General features: G+C 43.2%; 1 protein-coding gene across 1 annotated transcript in view; it reads left to right on the plus strand.

Annotated features, from left to right (window-relative positions):
* Nucleotides 1-22801, plus strand: part of ece2a (endothelin converting enzyme 2a) — an 81173-nt gene that overhangs the window by 37271 nt on the left and 21101 nt on the right. The window contains exon 3 of the mRNA XM_085804262.1: nucleotides 1912-2195. Coding sequence (XP_085660388.1) covers nucleotides 1912-2195 — 284 coding nt within the window. The remainder of the gene's footprint in view (nucleotides 1-1911; nucleotides 2196-22801) is intronic.

The raw sequence follows: 22801 nt of genomic DNA on the forward strand, positions 1-22801 counted from the left end.
ACTAAGTTTGTGTGCCTCCCTCCCAGGCTTCCTCCCACTCCTCTCTTTCCCTCTTTTTCTTTTGCCTGTCTTCTCCACCCACTCCTCCTCCATCTACACGATCTATGAGTCATCTGATCCAAAAGGTGAGATGCTGCATTTTCATCTCATCTTTCTACATGAGAGGTTATCTTAACTTTTCCTTTAGTCTCCTTTTTTTTATATTTCTTTAATTTCTCTCCTCTGCTTTCATCCGTCTGTCACCTAGAGACGAGCTACAAGTTGAAACCGTGTTGCTGCTGTTTATGACCCCCCCACTCCCTCCCCCTTCTGTCCCCACACTCCTAACCCCAAAAACACCAAACGCACACCTCTGTGAGCCCCACACCGCTCCCTGCAGTGGGAGGTTTCCGTCTCTGTTTGCTGCTCGCAGTTAAGCCACAGGTTGATCAAATGGGGACTAGTGTCTACTAGGGGTGGGAATCTTTAGGCGCGTTTCCATTGCAGGAACTTCGGGGTAATTTTACGGGGCCAGCCCCGTTGGTGCGTGTTTCCACTGCAGGAACCTCCCCCACAGGGCCATTTACAGGAACTTTTACGGGGGCCAACGGAGTACCTACTCCAGGGTAGGTACTCCGTTCGGCCCTGAAAAGCTCCTGGGTGGGGCTCGAGGTTAACCCGGCGCTGATTGGCTAAAGCTAGAGCAGGCTCTGACGCTACCAGAAAGCACCAAAACAACTGGCATTTTTAAAAGGGGGAGCAGAAGGGGAGCATTAGCCTAGCAGACACCGCTGTAAACAACAAGAAAACAGCAGGAAGATGTACGACAAGTGGACCGACGATGAGATGCAGACATTGATTGCAGTCTACAGCACCGAGGAGATTCAGAGGGGGTTTGAGTCGAAATGAAAATATCAGCACACCTCGACACACTGGGGATCCATCACGCCGCAAAACAAGGCCGTGAAAAGTTAAAAAAAAAAACTCAAGCAGGATTACAATCAACCGCCATGTGCACAAACACACAAACCAGAAACGCGCCTACCGCCTCAGCTCCTTCCATCCTTCTTCGTTGTTGTTATGACTTTTGTGCATGTGCTTGTGATCTGCCTGGGTGACGTCACGGTCGAAACTGTCGCACAGCGATTAAGCGGCGATCGAAACTCATGGGGTCCGACTCTGCAGTGGAGACACGACCACTGAGAGGGCCGAGTGAGAGGACGGTTCCTGTAGAAGTTCCTACCCCCTCCCTTTACCAGGAACTCCTGCAGTGGAAACACGGCTCTTTACTATCTCACGATTCAATTCGATTCTGATTTTTGGGGCTACGATGCGATTCAAAATCGATTTTCGATTCAAAATGATTTGATTCATAATAATTTCTGCTTCAGTCTATCGGTGTGCAAAGGATCCTCATGATCTTTTCCAGTCTGCTTTGCAAGACAGAATGACTGAAGTGACTTTTTCACATTTATTGAGTTTTAAACATTTATCCATGCTTAGATGCAATTGTTGAAACTGTTGCATATCACATATTGCTTAAGTAACAAAATAATTAAAAGTGCATCAATTTTGGGACATTTTATATCGATTCTGAAACGTATTAAATGAGAATTGCGATTCTTATGTGAATACATTTTTTTGGAACACCCCTAGTGTCTACTGTGTGTATGTGTATGTGTATGTGTATGTCTCAGTCTCATCAATTACAGAAGGTGGTCCCAGCTATCAGTCTCTGTTGTCATGATAGCAGCTATGTAACTGTTCGACTATGTGCTGTTGCTGTCACGGTCACACCGTCGTTCACTCATTCTGAAAAACACTTTGTAGACTTGACTCATCAGAGACATATTGTTCCTCATCCCCCGTTCCCTCGCTCTCTCCTCTCCTCTCCCATCATGTTCACCGTTCTCTTCCTTCTCCTTCCCTCAGGTTGCGGGAACAGCAGCATGAGCGGCGACATGTACGGCGCCGGCTACCGCTCCATCACCAACATAGATTACTCCTCGGTGTGCATTGGCGCAATGGCCGACAGGTACAGCGACTGCCCGGGTATGACCTGGCATCAGATGGACGTTCGGCAGCTCTGCTTTCCCGCCGCGTCCTTTGATGTCATCCTGGAGAAGGCCACGCTGGACGCCATCATGGTGGAAGAGAAATCACCCTGGGATGTGTCCCCTCAGACTGCCTGTTTCATCCACCAAGCACTTACAGAGGTATCGTTAACAAAAGTCTGTGTGTCTGTCCTCACCGGGGTTTAATATTTTGTAGACTGAGAGCCTGGTATTTGCTGGGAATTCTCACCAATATCAATTCCATTTTTCTTGATAAATGCCAGCGGGAACATGGGGGTTTTAGCATAAACCCTCTTATGTCTCTGTGTGTTTGTGCACTGAAAACTCCCTATAAATCTTCCTCTAAACCTCTCGCAGCTAAACACTCGAGTCCAACCGTCAAATACCATGATTACATGCCGTGTATGTAGCTCAACTTCCAGCTGCAGCAGTTGAAGAAGTTGCATAATCAGACATTATCAGGAGCATTCACATGTGCATAAGGTACAGTTGGTCTAACATTATAACTCAACATCTAGTAGCAATGATCCCACGCCTTCAACCATAGGCAAAAAAAAAAGAAAACAGCTGTATGCAACAGACTGCTAACCTCAGATTACCACATTAAGATCAAGCACTCCCATATGATATAGCATCAATGCTCATGGTTGGTATTGTGTTTTATTTCTATTTTGTAAAAACAAGAAAAAAAGAAATATCCATATATTATGCAATAATTTATGCGGTTCTTTATCTTTGGTGGGAAAATAAGTATTCTTGGAAAGTAATCAGTAGTCTTTGGTTCATCTGCTAGCCCCAGCATTTTTGCTTTTTCAGATTACTGTAATATGGTCTTGATTGGTGTGAAATTCATACTTCAAAGGGCCTGTGTATATGTTACACAACCTTAAGAGGACGTTATGACAGCTACAACATCTCAGTCCCCCCCCCTGGTCGTTGGCTGGAAGTTCAGGAAGTGCATGATTTGATATGCAGATGAGGAGCGCACGAACTTCAAGTCAACATCACAGTTGACCATGTTTGTTTTAATTGTTGGAAGCTACGATTGCGATTTATTGTGAAGCCCTAAAGCAGAAAAACAAACATAAAACAGTCTCCACACACACCTATGAAGGTTTAGATGCGCACAGCTGTGTATCTGTAAATTACTTCTCAGCGACAGTGAAGTCGATAATAGCGGCACTTTACATCTCCACTTCATCTCTGCAGCTCCATCAGTTTGACCGGCTGACTTACACGATGTGGAGTGCCCTTCAGCTGCTGGCTGCCGCTCGAACCGCCGCTGTGTCAATGTGACAATGATGATGTTTTGGCCATTAGCCACGCTTGACCTTGACACACTAAGACAAGAGACACCGCTATCAACAAACGTAGGTGACTCCCGAACTCTGAATGGGATAGAATTACTCATGATGTACTCAGTGCCGCATTCGGTGCTCGGCTAAATGGAATAATGCAGTGGTAGAAAAGGTCATATTGTGTGAATCATGTTAATGGAAGCAGGTAGAGACAACTAAGTACTGCACGATAATGCAAATACAAAAAAACAAACATGTTTACTGAAAAATTTCCATCCTTTTAAAAAAAAAAACAACAACTAAATTTGTAAAATTACACATAAGAGCTTGTCGTCACCACGCTGATGGTTTGGATTTGACATTAACGGTGCCTGGTGGCATTCAACAAGTTGAAAATTATACAGTATCGTATCGGATACTTTGTCATCACATCCTATTTAGTGACTGCCCTCACTGCAGCCAAGGAGTGCTCTTCCTTCTCTGCTATTCGTATCATTTCCACTGTGCAGGTTTTCAGGCTGTCAATATTTCCTGAATGGCTCCATTAAGAAAATAGCTGGACATTTGAAAACCTCACAGTCCTCAGGCCTGAGCTTGTTCAGATTTGTTTGTTTTGTGTGTCATCACTTGAAACAGCGCCGGGTAAAATAGATGTCCCTTTTTGAAATCAGGGATTTGCGTGATACATTGCACAAATTTACTGTTTCCCTGAGAGAAGACGATGCCTGAAAAAATGTTATCAGACCAAAGTATTCAAAGGATCTTTTGATCTCCCGCTCACAACAACTCAGATTTGAATGCCACGAGCTTTACAAGGGACAAGCCTGACTCAAGACATAAACAAAGGCTGCATGCTCTGCCATATATGTGCTAACAATAGACTCACGCGCATACACAAAAAGCAGACAGTGTCCTGGGTGTTTTCCTCCAGCAGAAGGAGGCATTAAAGAAGGATCAGTGAGTGTGTTTGGGGGACAGATGGAAGGATTTGACTTCCCTTTGAAAGAAGTGAAGCTGAACTCACGAAGCGGCCCGGTTTGAAAGCCATTACACTAAAAGAGAGTCGAGTTCCTCCTCACTCAGCATCACCTGCCTCCCTTCACACCATCGCTTCTTCTCACTTGTGCCTCTCACTCCGTTTTTCCCCCTCATTTCCACTTTCCCTCCTCTCACCTGCTCCGTGCTCAGGGCGAGACGGTGATGTGCCATTGTGTTCATATTGTCTTTTCTGCTGCACTCTCAAGTGTTGTGCATCTTCATGTGTGCAGATACCAGACACCAGTGTGTGTGTAATCACCATGAAGCTGATAGTCCTCTGCACTGCTGTATTTTTTGCTCTCTCTCTCTGTTTCTCTCTCTTGCTGTTGCTTGTATGGGTACAGCAGTCACGATTCCTGCTAATGTGTGTATCTGTGTGTGTGTTTTGCAAGGAATGTGGGAGGTGGGTAGTCTCATCCTCGCAAGAAAACATTCTCACAAATGAAAGAAAAAGGGACAGACGGGGAGAGATGAGAGAGAGTGATTGAAAGAAAGGCGAGGAGGAAAGAGAAAGTGAGGCTCTGAATGAGAGAGAAAATGTCCTGAGTGAAGGAGAGGGTGACGAGAGAGGAGGGAGGAGATCCCTGAAGAATCTTTTGTTAAATTCACACACAATGAAGGAGGGAATGAGATTGAAGGAAAATCTGCACGGCAGCACAGGAGAAAAGAGGAAGAAGTAGAGGGGCGAGAAAAGAGAAGAGAGCGAGAGCGGGAGACAGAAACCAAGACTGACAGAAAGCTAATGAGCAGTGCGCCAGTGTGAGACCGATGGAAAGAAGTTAGCAGAGGAGAGAAAGAGAGGGAGGGAGGGAAAAAAGTGGAGTGCACTTTGATCTAAAATCTGCTTTGAGAGTGTTTTCTAATAAAAGCAAACATGTTGAGGTACAAAAAGCAAACTTCATCACTGGATTATTGCTCAGTGTTAGTATGAAATAGAAAGAAAAACACACAAAATCACGATGAGTTGTGTTAAAGTAATAAGATATAAAGGCAAAAAACCTGCACAGAGCGAACGGATCAAATGCAGCAGAACTCACACAGTCTTGGCCGGTTTGAACCAAAGACACTAACACATACTGTATATATATATATATATATATATATATATATATAGGGCTGAGCTACAATACAAACAAATACAGTTTTATTTTAGTTGCTAACATCCACACACACACACACACACACACAAAATCTCACAGTCGAGGCCGTGGTGCACTGAGGTGTGAAATTTATTTCACAGCCTGACACGCTCTGTGAATCACTCTTACTGTTGCTATGGTGACTCCTTCGTTGGATATCATCTCAGACTAACACTTTTAATTGCTAACCTTTAGTCCTGTTTAAGAGGTAAAGAGCAGTCCTTGGGCTCGCTCAGAGAGGTAAGGCCCGTGGTTTTCGGGTCGTCTCCAAAAACGTTGAAGGTTATTATTCAGCCCTGTTCAGAAGAGGTGAATATAAATCTGTGGTTTAAGGTGATGCATGGAGATTTTCTCTCTTTGCATCTCCACTGGGCAGTGCAGAGTCAGCTGAAGAGCAGCGTCCCTGGAGGAGTCGGGGCTTTTTTTTTCCCTCTCTGAAGTGGAGATTGTTGATAATGCAGGCTGTAATTTTAGCCTAGTTTACAAGTTTGGTAATTCAGCACGGTGTCGGCGTATTAGTAAGAGGATCTGAATTAAAGCCAAGTCGTTCTTCTGTTCAGTGAGAAAAAACTTTGCCTGAGGAGTTATAAAACTTGTGGTAGAAGGTGTCTGCTGCAGACCTTTTGTTTCCATAGTTTATTTCTGCAATCGAAACTCCACTCGAACCGAAATCTGGTTTATTTCTGTGTTTTTGAGATTTCCTGTGTGTGTGTGTGTGTGTGTGTTGAAAAGGTTTTTAATGAGCTCCGGGAGTCTGAACTTTAACGCCCTCTGATCGTCTGTGGTGACTTCCACTGACAGATCAATTCATTCGATTTAACTTCTTCTTCATCTAGAAAATCATTTGTCATCATGACCAACTTAGGTAATCAGGCTTTAAATTCACGTGTTTTGTTCCTGGCTTTAAGGATGCAAGTGTCACTGTAAGGCCGGGGTCGGACTACACGATTTTTTTGTCTTTCACGATGTCAGATTAAATGATCAAAGCGGCATAAATTCTTGCCTTGTCTTGGTTGGGAGACTGGCAACACTACAAGTATCACCCCGACCAATCATCGATCACGACCAACCACGACGCTGCACGAGTTCAGGCCATCGGGAAGGCATCACAACAACAAAAGACATGAAAAATAAAAGGAAGAACAACGATCATGGAGCCGGTCCAGGGTCCGGTGAAGAGGACAGAAGGCTTTGGACCGTTCTTCAGAGAGAACTTAAGGTGCATTAACAAATGTGTACACCTCAAAACCACTAACCTATGTCGCGCACATGAAGCACATGTTCACTGTGTGTAAACAAACACTGCATCAGAGCACGTCGTAGGAGATGTTAGACTTTCCATCGGGGCGTAGTACAGTGTCGTACAGTGTTGTAGAACGTCCTAGATGCAAAATTGCTGTTCGTCAGTTACTACACGTCCGTTCGTCGTTCCTGACGCTCATAATCGGGCCAGACGCTGGAAATGTGTCGGCCACAACAAAATCGTGTAAAAAATGGCCTGAAATCGTGTAGTCTGATCCTGCCTTAACAAAACATCAAAATGCTTCAGCTTGTGCTGGTGACAGTGCAGAACTTTGTCAGATTTGCAGAAAAGCAGCCTCAGTAGTCATACATCACAACACATATTTCAAATTCCTCCTGGCAGACATGTTGACTTGTCAAAGCAGGAAATGCATGTGTGTAACATTAAAGACGGTTCTGTGGTGTAAGTTACACCTGTGTTTGACTGTCACATACTGTATTATCAAAGTAGCATCATGTTTATGTGGCCCTTCTTCCCAAATAAGTGCAATTATTAAAGCAGAAGTAAGCAATCCGGTGGTTTTGGCTAACTTCTTGTCAGCCGATGGAGTTAGCAGTCCCCGCCCTCGTCCCTACGCCACCACATTCACACGCATCCCTTGGCTGCACACACAGAGAGGACCGCCCCTTTATGCCGTTCTCTCTCCTCATTGGATAAAGGTTGTAGGATACAAGGAAAGTTTTCTCCTCGGCTTACAGCAGAGCAGAGTGACTGACAGACCCGTGTTTCAGACCAAACACTCTATAAAAGTACAGCACCCGCTGCACAGCACCCGCTCCGCTGCACGGTGAAAACAGCAGTGATAACGTGCTTTCAGGTCCAAATCTGCAAACCAGAAACGTTTGTAACAGCACCGGAGAAAGTCGCTAGATTTGTCGCTAGACAAAAAAAAAGTCGCCAAGAGGGTTTGGAAAGTCGCCAGATTTAGCGAGAAAGTCGCAACACTGTAGCCGACAGCCGCATAGCACGCTGCACGCTGTCCCCAGAGCAGCATTCAAGGAGACCGATTACTCAAACAAAACCAAGATCACACAGTTTATAAAAAACATTATGTTTTGATTTTAGTTTACAGTTTTTACATATCAGAGGACTACCATATTCACACACAGGGTAACTCAGAGTGTCTATTATCATAATCTGTAAAAAAAAACCAAAAACGTTTTTGACGAGTTAACTCGTCGATGGTCGTGAACGTTCGGCAGGCTGTGACGAGTTACCTCGTCAATGGTTGCGAAAGAGTTAAATGTTGCAGATGTTTCTGCTGTGGCCAACAACAACAACAACAACCACAGAGCAAAGTGCAGTAGATGGATGCTGACACAGATTGTGACCAAAACTATAATTAGGCCCATTTCACACAATGTAGAACACAACAAATATGTACCACCGCTGCTGCTGCTGCTGCTGCTCCGTCACCACCCCACAATCATAGCCACCCTCAGTTAATGGAGGTTTGTGGCATTACTCAAGCTTTTCACATCATGCCATTGCTCTTTTCCTCTGTACCTCTCTATCCATCTGTATGTGAAATCTGAGACAAGGTGCAGAAAGCTTCACTTTTTGTTCCTTATGATTCGACAGATATGTTACCTGTTGCATGCAACTGAGGAGGGGGCGCTTAGGCGTGTCAAAGTGCACCCAGCTGAGATTCATCACAATAAAAAGAGATAGAGTTTTTGCAGAAGTGTTATGACAAGTGATTTGATTTCATTGTTTTTCTCATCATTTTTATTTGTACATGACATAGATCTTCATTCAAATTTTTGTGCTGAGTTTCAAGTGTGTTAAAGGGCTTTTTCATATTTGAGTAAGAATCATTCAATCACCACATTTTCAAGGAATCCCCACCTCCACCGGGCTAGCATACTGGAAAATACAGTATATGACTGTGTACCCACCCACCCATCATGGTGGAGAGACTCATTTCATGACATCATCCTGAGCTGGTTTAATGCAGAGACAGAGCGAGGGAGACATTCATTGACATTGATTGGTTGTCCCTGGCTCCTGTTGTGGAGAGTTCTCCCCCTGCTCCATTACCAGGAAGCTTGGAGGCCTGCTGGGAAGGCAGCCACCGGGGAACATTCATATTAGAAAACACACATACACACGCATAAGATCTAGCCTTATTTCTCAGTTTGTGAAGTGCTTTTTAGTTATATATCTTAAATAAGATGGAGCATTAACTGTGTGTGTGTGTGTGTGTGTCTGTTTCTCTGTCAATGTCTGCATGTTTTATTGCTGTTCGAACCTTTTGTGCCAGGATAAAGTGGATTACACCAATCCACTTTATTCTCCCTCTCTTTTCACACTCTCCCTTTTCTATCTCACTGTCTTCCATGTTTGTGCACTGTAAAAGGCAAACTTGAAAGGCTGGAAAAATAAGACTCGGTTTAATTTGGAGGCTCCCACTTCATTTCTGACATTTCGATTCAGTCCAAGCTGGACTTTAAATTTCCAGCAGGCGTGTGTGTGTGTGTGTGTGTGTGTGTGTATTTTTGTTTATTTTTATTTATTTATTTTTTTGGCTACATAAAAAGATGGACATAATGTGTGGAACTTTGAAAAGAGATTTGCTTTTTTAGTGCTATTACACTTGAAACAGTCCTCTGAACTGCAGTGTTTGCATTGCAAGTGAAAGATAATGATTTGCACCAGTTTTTGAACAGTCTTACCACGAAGTCAATTTGCTCTTTTTTTAGCCTGTTTTTCTTTACATTTTGGCTATTAGTAGTCTGCCGGTATCAGTGACAGACTACTTTGATATTGAAAACTTCTTCAACTCATTCATGAGATATATGGAGCATTTTTTTGTTGATGCCCTTCTCTGAGCCGACTTTTGGCCATTTTTTCCACAGATGGACACAGGAGATAATGATAGCCTCGGGAGGTGTAAGTCACACTGAATCTAAAAATATGTGTATCATGTCTCAGAGTTCGGATTTGACTGAGTTATAACTCCAAGAAGGAGTCTGATTTTTGACGCAAATTACACCAATCAGGCACTTAGGGTTTAAAGTACCTTAATTGCTTTTCACCGCGGCGGTATCTTTGCATCACGTCTCTTCCCCTCCGCGCCCAACTCCAACTGCCTCTCACCGACTGAAAACCTCTGTTAGTGGATGAAAATTAATTTGCATTCTGCAGGTTTATTAAAGGTCAGGAAGGAAGTTGTTGGTCCCAGTAACCAAAGTGATGCAACCTGATGTTTTTCCTTTACTTTATAGCATGTGTGTTTATCAACCAGCCTTCTGCATCTTCTTTACCCATCTGTGTAATATGTATATACAGTACATACAATGGTAATTGCTTATCTAGAGTGTGCGTCCCAAACTCCAATTGTGTGTGTGTCAACTCGAATTTGCATACCCACAGGCTGCGTTGTATGTGTGAATATGTGTACACTACCATGCATGAATGCTTTTGTGTATTTCTGCATCATTGTGTGTTCATACCTCTATAGCTTGTCCCTGTGTGTAATGCGTGCGCGTGTGTGAGAGAGAGAGAGAGGGTTCTGGCCCGATGAGCCCTCTCCTCTCCATTTCCAGTGGAGGGAAAGTAGAGCAGTGGAGCACACGTGAGTGAGAGGGAGCGTGGATGATTTCAGATCTGGTTGCGCATGTGTAGAGAGATGTGAGGCTGGAATCAACAACATTGTGCGAGTGCGTTTTTTGTATACCAGTAGAATATCCTACTTTTTTTTTTTCATGTCACTCACTTGTTTCATGCTTTTTGTGGTGCAGCCGTGTGCACGCGGGCAAAGGGTTTTACCAAACGCTTGTGCGTGTATGCATATTCACACATCTGCATCTACAAGTCTTTACGTTTAATCTTATGCATGTATGTATGTATGTATGTATGTATGTATGTATGTATGTATGTATGTATATGGGATGGACCGCGGAGCTGAGTCCTCCAGGCTCTCAAGAGATTTTCACACACAGGCATGATTCTCTGCACGTGCTCAGTCATACATACACTCGCCATACACATTGGCAGATGGCCTGCCCCACGCATACAAACACACCACCAAAACAACACATACACTGCATAATATATTTATTTTGAGCCCTGTTTGGAGTATATTATAGACATTTAACATCACAGTATGTTGGTGCGCTGCGAGTAGTATCTGAAAATCCATGTCATCAGCTTTAGCCAGCCTGCTTCTTTTTTTCAGTTTTGCATTTTTTAAAAAGACGAGTGCTCTGTGAATAAGAGTTTGCTTTCCCCTTTTGGTAATGAAGACTGTATGAAGCAAGAGACAAACGCAGATGCACTTTTGGAATCGAGAATATGCTCAAATTATTAGACATATAGATTTCTTATCAGTTAATAAAACCATGTTCTCTTTCTCTTTGTTTAATATTCCCACTTGTCCTGTGCCCTAGTTTCATGTCCAGTCGTCTCTGCTCTATTCACCTTGTGCTCACGTCTCTCTGTAGATACTGTCGTTAATCCAGCATTAAGGTTTGTCCCATGCAGACAGCTGTGAGTAGGGAAGCCCCGGGAGCCAGATGCAACCCCTCTGTTCTCTAATACACACATGTACTCTTCCTCCACACACACACACACACAGACAGACACAGACACAGACACAGACACAGACAGACATACGCACGCATATGCTGTGTCAAGTTTGAAGGTATTTTCCACATGAATGTAACATGTCCATTATTATGCTGACACGATGCAGCTGTGTTAAACATGGGTCATTGCTAAGTCTCACAAATGTGACTGCATGATTTAATGCACGCACGCATGGACACAGAAACACACACACACACACACACACAGAGTTCTGGTCTAAATCCTGCAGTTCTGTCATGTCATCTGTGCACCTGATTGCATTATTACTGTGAGAGATTATAAAAGATTATTATCTAGTGGGACTACCCTTTAGAGGTGTGTGTGTGTGTGTGTGTGTGTGTGTGTGTGTGTGTGTGCTAAGTAGAGAGAGTGTAGGTACACGTTGTATGTACAGTACTGTGGGATTAATTTTAAAGGCGTATTATCATGATACACACTGTAGTATAATAGTTTAATATGAGAGTGAGGGAAATGGCTGTGCAGGCTGGTTTTATACTTTTTAAGATGAAACAAAATACTCCTGTTTCTCTCGACTACGAAATGAAATATGTTAAAGACGCACAGAAACATGTTTATCTAACAGAAAGTTATATAAACAGAGAAAACCTGTGCATGGGGCAAGCCCAAAATCAAGTAAACACGTGACATGTGCACGCGCCTTCACACACACGCACACACCCGCCACAGAATGTCCTGCCTTGCTCGCCGTTGCCTAGGCGACCAGTGTGGACTACAGAGCACTGTTCCTATGGAAACAACGAATGCCTAAAGGAGGAAGATCATTAATTGGAATAAGAGAATATAGACGAGAGGGATGAGGAAGACGAGAGACAAGGGGCAGGAAAAGAGACGGAGGGAAGGATAATGAGAGCAGCTCAGCAGAGGTGTGGTCAGATGTGGTGAAAAGAAATACCCACACACTCGGAAATGAATTAATTCATGGGCGTGTGTCAGTTTCTCCTCTCAGTGAATCCTCTTGTAAGTGTTGATAAGTTAGTCATTGTTTGTTTTACCCGGTGACATGAGCACAACCTGGAAGAGAGTAAAAAGTGGGAAATCCGTATTTAGAGTGATGTGTGTAAGATCAGTGCAGGCCACAGGGAAGTGGAGTGCAGTACTAAAGCCTGGAGAAGGTTAGGGGTTTACACACATCTCCCAGGAGTGTGCGAGTGTGAGTGTGAGTGTGAGTGTGTGTGTGTGTGTGTGTGTGTGTGTGTGACATGCAACCATGTTTTTGTATTCCTGAGCGCATAAAACCGTATTACTGTCAGTCTATATAGGGCAGAGTTTTTTTTGTTTTTTTTCCTGTGACGTACCCTCACAACCACTTCATCAACATGTCATTTCTGTGTTGCACTGATTTTTAATTGGATGTTGTTTGGTTTGGTCTCTAAATTCTATTTTTTCGGTCGTTACAATCACATTTGCATTTGTGCTATCGCCACTTGGCTGTATCAGCTATTCCTCCATTACATTTAGCAATTTCAGTTTCTCTGACTGAAATACAGTTCCTCCACCTGTTGCCTGGCTGGAGATGCTGGTCCTTTGGTATTTTAACTATGAGTTGTAGACCCAGTGTTTCCAGCCTCTGTGCTAAGATTAACAAACCGGCTTCTGACATAAGTCTTATTACAGGAGGTTTATACCTGTTTATTTAGGTATTCATAGTTTGATAGTTTGACAATTCCCCTCTACTGTGCATTTCCATTGGCTTAATAAAAGATGTAAATATTATGGCTATTTCAGACTTTAAAAGTTTGTATTGACACAAAGAAGGGCCTTACTGTTTCTTTTTTACAGACACTTAAAAACTGCCTACAATGTGAACTTTTAAAATATTTAATAAGTGTTATTTATAAAGAGTGCACAGTTTCTCAGTTGGCTGTAGAATCTAGAAGCTTCGATGATTGGACGCACGCTCCATCCTCTCCCTCTCTGCCTCCGTCTGTATCTCTCATCTCTTTTGTTCTTCGATCACAGAATGTTAGAATGCAGGGGAATCGATACGGACACTTTTCTCTCATTAGGAGAGGAGGGAGGGAGCAAGGAGGAGCAACTATGCTCCGTGTTTACCTGCTCCTGTTTGTTCCTCTCCTGTTGAAAGCTAGCTCTGCAGGTGATGAGGGGTTTTGGGAGGTCAAGTCCACTTTGTGTTTCATTCCAGCCCATGCAACCTGTAGAAATGTGTTGTGTGCCCCCCCCACCCCACCCCAACATGTGTTGTCTGGCTGCAACCAGGTTAATCTGCAGTTTCATCTCTCTGGGTTTGCCTCTAATTACACATTATGGATCATGTATTCTATCATGTACTGCACATTAAAAGATCAGGGACGCAAGCAAACATGCAGGCTTATGTTCACGAGAGTGTTATTACACCAGAGTGGATGGTATAGTCGGCGCCGAGGGGAGGTCGGGGAAAATTCTCTCATCTAATGTGAAGAAAAACATCGCTCTGACATAACAGGGTTGACCACAGACCTGGGTTTATTTTTCTCTGCATGCTATGTATTTATATATGTGTGGATATCCTTGGGAATCTGATACACAATTTCGGTCATGCAGGAAAAAACATGTTTGTTTGGCATGCCTTTGCAGGAGCAGAGAGAGAGAAGAGATTTTTTTCCAACTGTCTTTATGTAATTACAATACGTGAAATTAAAAACAAAGATATTGTATACGGACATGAACGTATACATATCTGTACATCTAACTTAACATAAAACACACAAACACACACACACAGACGTTTCGTTTCTGGATAGATAGAACTCAGCCAAGTGTGAAAACAGCCTCCCTCCACACAGCAGATCAATCAAGCCTGCAGTTGGGTCACTTTCTCTCCTCCACTGCACTCCACTCTCTTTATCCCTCTCTTCCCGCTTGAACCTTTACCCGTCCACCGAAGTTGTTGATGCCACACTCCCACAGCGGAGACACAGAAGAGTCACGAGAAACAGCTTTTCCACTGCCGGGCACACAGGTCTACACAACATAATGCTGGTTCCATTTCAAGTGACCAAAATGACCTCCTCACTCTTGAGCTAATGGACCTGAGCAGCAGCTAAGGTAACAGCTATTTGCTGCTTAAAGGAGTGGATGAAGCAGGGAGAGAGGGCGCTGATTTGGACTCATGGGGCTTGACCCTCTCGCGCCAGAAATAGACCTGTTTCCTGCAGGTACAAACAGATCATGTAACTCATCCATTGTCAGCTGAGTCATCCAGGGCTCTGAAGCAGAATGAAGTTGGAGGAAGCACCTGCACACTGACTTGTAAAGACTTTATACAGTTTTTAATTTTGTTTCCACTCTTCCTGGTATCACATATGGTTAGTTATACAAGAGTCGTTTTTCCTCCCCACACTGTAGTTAAAGCAGAAGTAAGCAATCCGGTCGTTTTGGCTAACTTTTTGTCAGCCGATGGAGTTAGCAGCCCCCGCCCTCGTCATGGATCTATTGGTCCTCGTCCCTACGTCACCACATTCACGCGCATCCCTTGGCTGCACACACAGCCCTTCATGCCGTTCTCTCTCCTCATTGGATAAAGGTTGTAGCCTACAAGGAAGTATACAAGAAGTTTTCTCCTCGGCTTACAGCAGAGCAGAGTGACTGACAGACCCGTGTTTCGGACCAAACACTCTATGTAAGTGATTGCTGTCGGAAGATATAACTATTTAAGACTTATATTCACACACAAATAACAAATAACACAAATATTCCGCTTACTTCTGCTTTAAATAACATTTTCTGTGGGGTTCAGTTGTGGAGGAGGAGTTAATTTTGATTCAGATATGCACAAGGGTTCCAGGATCTGTGGGTGTTACAAGAGATATTTTTGGAACATTTCAAGGACCATTTAGACTTATTTGTTCTTAAAGCTACCGAGACTAAGGGGGAAGGCAGGGGAAACGAATAATAGACAGAGAATAGATGGTGACTGTCAGTCCTTCGATTTGGTCAGTTGTTCCTACCATTCCCATAAGGTCAAGGTTGATAGGGAACTGGCCCCCAGGCTGCAGCCCAGTTGGAGAGGAACATGGAGGCTGCGACCCAACTGGAACAGGTTGCAGAAGGTTGCAGCCTGACCAGAACTGTGGGTAGCTGTAGCACAGCAGGGACAGGAGGTGGCAGCAGCACAGTCTAGGCTGGTGGCCACTGGCTAGCAGGCTGGGAAACCGGCTAGTGTCGACTACCAGGCCTAGATGGAGCTGATACTGATTTGTAGGTGATGCAGCGAAGTCCCCCCCCCCAATGTCAGACAGGTTCCCGTGAAGGAATTTGTCCCTGCTGGGTAGGTGGGTTTCTGATGGCGATGGCAAGAGGAAACCTTTCTGGCTGTCTTTCTGGGTGCCAGGTACGCAAGGTAGTCAAAAAGAGTCATCATCTGTCTACTGGGTCCATAGTTGGTCAGATCGTTCTGTCAAGGCTGAAAGGGAACTGGACCCAGATGCAGACGCGGACAAAAATAAAAAATAAAAACTGGTGCAGCAACCAAAAAGTATTTATTAAACTCGCAGGGGAAAACCTTACAGGCAGAACCAGGCAGGAACATGGAGCACAAGCACGGGGAATGAATGCAGACGATCTGACAAAGGACAATGAGAAAACACTGTGTACACCAGGAAATGAGACACAGGTGTTGCAATCAACACAGGTGAGACACATGAGGTAATCACAAGAGGGAGAACACAGGAAGACATGATATTGAACTTCAAAATAAAACAGGAACTCAACGAGACGAGAGACACACAAACCATGACACATAATGCAGCTAACTCATTGTTACCGTTTCCTAAAACCCCACAGACATGTTAACATCTTTCAAACAACATGCCTCTAGTTGGTAACATGCGTATTTGAAATGAAAAGACATGTGCTCATGGAAACATTTAACAGTTATGATTTATAAAATACTTTCTATTGATAAAATCTACAGCTCAACAAAGTTGCTGCACCCAAACAACGCTCAGACCATACTGTCTGCTCCAAATTATGTCAGACCATCCATTTTAATAGTTACCATTGGACCAACACCAGCTTTTTCAACACCAGCTCCAGCAAATGCAGTGAATGTGATAATGAGATGAGACCAGATGTTATGCACGCACGTTATTCTCACCTTTGCTGTATCCTGGCAGGAAGCTGTTGAGGTATGTTTGTGTCACCTAAGCATGCAGACTGAGCACACGGTGAAAGTATGGCCCCATTTCTCCAACTTTAAAGCTGGTCCTGTAAATATTGTGGAGAGAGAACTTTAACTCATCTGTGGATGCCACCTCAACATCTGGAATTATCAAGTTAGTTTTCTCATTATTGATAAAAAAGGGAATTATGTAATCACGTGAGTAAAGAAAAGTGTCAGTCTGCAACTATTTTCTAGTTAGCACCAGTCTAGTTACTTTAACACAGCTCGTACTCAAGTGTCTCATCACTGATTTGCTGATTCTTATGTAATTTTGTGAAGACAAACCCATCTATCTTTCCTTGTTTTGAGCTATCTGCCACCTCCCCCGTTTGGATTTAATCTTATCCAGCCCTCCTCTTTCTTTTCTTTCTCCCATCCCCCTCATTATTGCTGTAAAGCTGATACCCTCTCGACTCCAGGCCAAAGCACACTGCCAGATGTGCTGGGATCCCACCACTGAACAGCTGGCCAGTCCTGCCAAACACACACACAAACACACACACACTGACTGTCAAGGACACACATAAAAACATCATGCACACACCACACAGACACCAATAAAGGTGTTGTGGTACACATGACGCAGACGTAAACTTGTTCTTCTCTGTATTGTCCTTCGACTCTTTTGCACTGTCAAGACTCGGAGATCTGAGGTGCGCGTCTTTTCTGTTCTCTTTGAGGCAGGCAGTGCGGCACTGCACTAAAACTGCCTCTTGACAACCTCCAGATAATTATACATTTATTTAACTGACACCACCCATGCTGGAAGAAGTGTGATGCTGTGACAGTGACTTATGCATCTGCAGCACAGTAGCTGCCAGCAGCTGCCAGCAGCTGTCAGCAGGCTTTTGGCAGGCACTGCACCTCATACACACGGCACTGTATACAGGAAAAAATGTCATTATGGTTTCTGTGTGCCAGCAGAGTGAAGCGATGAAGAAACGAGTAAATCAAGCCCAAGTAATGTCATAATGTCTGTCATCAGTCTGGTAGAAAGAGCCTTTTTATTTAACAAGTCAGGGGAAGAAAAAGTGACGTAACTCTACGTGCCATCAAAAGCTGTTTAATATTCAGTGTTAAATCTAACATTTCAAAGGATTTGTGCGTTAGAGAATTCTTATTATTAATGACACTAGTGACCATTATGTTAACCACATTCTGTTATACATGCTAACATTAGCTAGTGTTGCATACAGTAGCTTTGACACTGTAGCAGAGTGAAAGGCCTCATTTTTGAAGTTACATTCACATTCTGCTCACACATTGGCAGTAAAAAGCGATTAATAGCCTAAATGTAAATCGCTTCACATTCTTACATGGAACCTTTAAATTCCCTTATTGTATTTCAAGGCCTCATTAACTCTAAACGTTACTTCATGTTCGCATTGTCTCATCTTACAGATGGCTGGATTAGGTTTGTACCTTGTAAAACTACACCAGCTTCATGGACTTACAACTTATGAAGATAATGCAGAAATAAAAAGAAGGATGGATGAATAGGTGTTTTGTGTTTGTTGTAAACTAATAACGGAGATGCTCAGTATTACTCAGGCTTTTCGATGCTGTTTCAGGGGGTAGATGTGGGTTGTGCATTTTACTGGACAAAGTGAAGTTGTGTAATACTCCCAATCAGTTAATTAAATCGCCTCCTTCAATACAGTCAGACTGAAGTCACCGCAAACCTTTTATCCAGTCTTCCACACACACAAAAAAAAAGACAACGTAATGCACAGTCGGTCTCTGGATTTTCCAATGTGATGTTCACTCTGCTCCTGTTCTGTGGTCTCACCTGGTGGTCCTGGGAAGCTGTGAATTGAAACATGTATTGCCAATCTGGTGACATGTGACTCAAATATGTAGTTTTAACAAAATCCTGTAATATGAGATCAGAGCTCAACAAAACTAGAAACTGTTTGACTGTGGTATATTTCTAGAGCTGCAACAATTAATCGATTAATCGAACAATAATCGATTATTAAATGAATCGTCAACTATTTTGATAATCGAATAATCGGTTTGAATAGTTTTTTTAAAGGGACAACGAGGAGTTTCTCCATCGGCAGAACAAAAAATTCCGTGACAATAAAAAAGTCTCATATTAATGTGGATGAATCTACACTTGTTAATAGGCCCATTTTCGATAAATATATTGTTTTGTCTCTATCGTTATTTTGTTTTATTCTCATGCCTGGCGAGTCATGAGAATAACGCTGCCGAATCGCCGTTTATGGTCGGAACTACGACGGTATGTGATCATCTTCGAACCTCTGACTTTAATTCTTGATGAATGAAAACACAAGTCTGTCTTGCGCCGGTCAAAGAATTTCACGGTGCGTACAGAGGCTCATAAATGTAGTGTGAAAACACTTCGCTTTTCCAAAACTCCTTGTTGTCCCTTTAAGAATAAAAGTCCAAATTCCCTGATTTCAGCTTCTTAAAGGGATAGTTCACCCTAGAATGATATTTCGCTCATTATCTACTCACCCTCATGTTGACTAAGGGCTGGAAGAAGTTTCAGAGTCCTCCGTCCCTTCTCTGAGTTACAGGGGGTCTTAGCGTAGCAGTGCATTTCAAGGCAACGGTTGTAAAGGGACACCAGGGGCCTCATTTATCATTGTGGATACACGCTTTTTTACACGCTCTTTCCCCCATTTTGTGCGTACGCACTTTTCTCCGCCTAATTTGGGATCTATCAAACCAAAACTTGTCGGGAGTAAGAGCAAAAATTTACGACCAGTCCGACCATGGCGTACCGGCATTTACACGCTTTTTGAAGAACAAGAGGAATTGGCGACACCGCTGCAGAGTCAGAGAACTGCAGTATGCGAGGGAGAGAGGAGCGCGGACACTGTTTGAAGTAGCAAGTGGTGGTGATGATGACCCCCCCCCCACCACCACCACCGCCGCACACGTGTTGACGTCGGCACTTTACATGAAAAGCACAGCGACTCAGATTTTTCCCCTGTGCATTTACACTAGTTTGCTCCTAAATACTGGCTTTATAAAACGAATTTCGTTTTCTTTTGATATCATATTGATATTTTTCCCCTGCATGTAGGCTACACCTCTTCCACAACCAGTCTGTCCAGTCTGGAAAATAATTTCTGCGACGTGCGTGTGTTACGTAGCCAGACTGGACACACACAAGCAAGCAGCAAGCACAATAATGTCGGCGCAAATCAAAGCAAATGAGAAAACATGATCCATATTTTTTGTGTGAATAATATTTATTGTATTTAACAAAACTGGGTGCTGCCCAACATCATTTTAGGAAAAGTCACAGACTGGTGGACTTCAATGTTTTTTTGTTTTTTTTTTAAATATAGGCTATAGCTATGCACAAATGAAAATCAAAGTCGTCCAGTGAACGGAAGTTGGGGGTTAGTGGAAAGGGGTGCAAAGTACCTACTGACAGGCAGTGGAAACCCTGCTTTAAATTATTATGACATAATCTAAAATAAGGGGCAGAATAAATATGATTCTTCTTCTATCTGTTCTGTTTCATTTAGATTTGGGAGGTTTTTTTGTATTTATTGAAGCCTTTCAATGCAAGATGATGTTTCTGACTGATATTGCCGTGTTACCGTGTATCTCGCTTTCAGAGAAATTCCGCTTCTTTCTCCGCTCTCCGTCCGTCTGTTGTCTTCACCGTCTTCCACTGACGTCATTCCACACGTTTCCAGAGTGCACATGGCTACTTAATATGCACGTAACTGATTTGCATTGACCACATATGGTTGCGTGGGGCCGTTTAGGGGGCTGGGTATGAGGCGTGTTCTCATCCACGCTTTTCTCAGGTCCGGTGTGATCTATCAAGGGAAATACCGTGCAGCCGTGTGTACGCGGAGTTTGATAGATCTGAAAAGAGTGTATATTTTTTGGTCGTACGCACATTTTGCCTTTCCGTCGTACTGAAAATTTAAGAGGACTTTTACACGCTCTTTGATAAATGAGGCCCCAGAGCTCTTCATAAAAAAACACACACAAAAAAACATCCAAATACCTCCATGATGCTCGTATGTAATGTCCGTCTTGTGCTGAAGCCCCAAATTGCGTAATTGTCCCGAAAAAAATTAAATAAGTCCACATTCCAAGCATGTTTGTAGCATTAGCTCTGTGTCTGTTGTCCGGTCTTCCGCTGCCAGCGCGCATGTGCAAGGTTCGCACTGAGACCGACTCGAGTCTCAGTCTGGTTGCGCATGCGCGCTGGCAGCGGAAGACCGGACAACAGACACAGAGCTAATGCTACAAACATGCTTGGAATGTGGACTTATTTAATTTTTTTCGGGGACAATTACGCAATTTGGGGCTTCAGCACAAGACGGACATTACATACGAGCATCATGGAGGTATTTGGATGTTTTTTTGTGTGTGTTTTTTTACGAAGAGCTCTGGTGTCCCTTTACAACCGTTGCCTTGAAATGCACTGCTACGCTTGGACCCTGTAACTCAGAGAAGGGACGGAGGACTCTGAGACTTCTTCCAGCCCTTAGTCAACATGAGGGTGAGTAGATAATGAGCGAAATATCATTCTAGGGTGAACTATCCCTTTAAATGTGAATATTTCTGGTTTCTTTGTTCCTTTATGACAATAAACTGAGTCTCTCTTTGATTTCTGATTGACATTTTTCAACATTTTTTAACATTTTATTGAACAAACAACTAATCGATTAATCGTTTAAATAATCAACAGAATCGATAATGAAAATAATCGTTAGTTGCAGCCCTAGACATTTCCTTTTCAATCCAGGTGGCAAAGGCAAAATACTAATTCCAAATCCCTCACCAAAATGTCTCCTTTCTCACTTTTGCCTTTATTAGCAACGATTTATAGAAAACGTTCAGGTAATTCTAGCTGACCAGCAACAATAAATCATACCATCAGTGTCTGTATTTAAGTGAAGATCAGATCAGGTATAGAGAGCCTAAGCGGAAGCAGGAAGTAACGGCACCATGGGACCTCAACTCTGAAAAACTCGCCATTCAAATGAATGAGACTGAAAATTTTATTTCGTGATCCGATTGAATTGCGCCATGAGAAAAAAATATGTCCTCTACCTGTTTAAAACATCACGTTTCATGCCGAGAAATCAGCCGTTTATCATAAAACGGCAACAGAAGAATGTATTTTGTGTGAAGACCGCTCTACGGACTACAGATCTGTGTCCCACAAAAAATACGTCACCAACTGACACGGGAAAGGGCGGCATTTGCTGTGTGACGTCACCTACGCGACTTGTAGTCTTTCTGCTTACAGATTCTTCTGAATTTTATTCTACAATAGCTTTACAACAAACGACTGATTTCTCGGGATGAAACGTGATGTTTTAAACAGGTAGAGGACATATTTTTTTCTCATGGCACAATTCAAACGGATCACGAAATAAAATTTTCCATCCCGTTCATTTGAATGGCGAGTTTTTCAGAGTTGAGGTCCCATGGTGACCGTTACTTCCTGCTTCCGCTTAGGCTCTCTATGAGGAAAACAAAAAAACCCCTCTGCAACAGCATTGCCACAAGTAACCTACCCGGTATGTGTTTTTGTAATGAAACACATCCCACAGGGTGACTGAGGTGTCTTTTACAATAAAACAAACTAGTTATTACTTATGTTCCGGCTAGACCTTAGAGATCAATACTATGCGTCATATTCATCAAGCATGCTCATGCATTAAAGCTGTGCTGAATGCATAAGCATGAGTAGTTACGAATTCACTTCCTGTTTGCACATCTTTGCCATCAGATTTGTTTTTATCGTACAGACTTTGTGTTTGTGTTGCAGCCGTAATGTAGAGGCTCCAGCTGAACCGGAGTCTCTGGTGCAGTTTGTCAGAGCCACTGAGAGAGTACGCCTGAGCCCAGAACCAGAGAATGGGTGCATCTGAATGTGTGTACATGTGCGTAATGCATGCATGCATTCATCTGTCCTTTGGTGCACCCTGCCAGTTGCTGCACATATTGTCTCTCACTGACTATAGTACACAACATGCTCTAAGGCTCTCTATATGACAGCAGTTAAATAGACTAACCCAGCAGGCTGCGGTCCAACTTCAGCCAGAGAAAGATTAGAGCACTAGATGGAGATGGTGTGTGTGTGTGTGTGTGGAGGAGATGCTATGGGAAATCAAATGTGGTCCAATGGCCTGTCAGTCTGTAATTTCTGGGAAACGGCCTGTTTTACAGAGACATCTGCAAAT

Source organism: Trachurus japonicus, chromosome 17 (genome assembly GCF_045865225.1).
Source record: "Trachurus japonicus isolate A0001 chromosome 17, Traja_1.0".
Classification (NCBI taxonomy): Eukaryota; Metazoa; Chordata; class Actinopteri; order Carangiformes; family Carangidae; genus Trachurus; species Trachurus japonicus.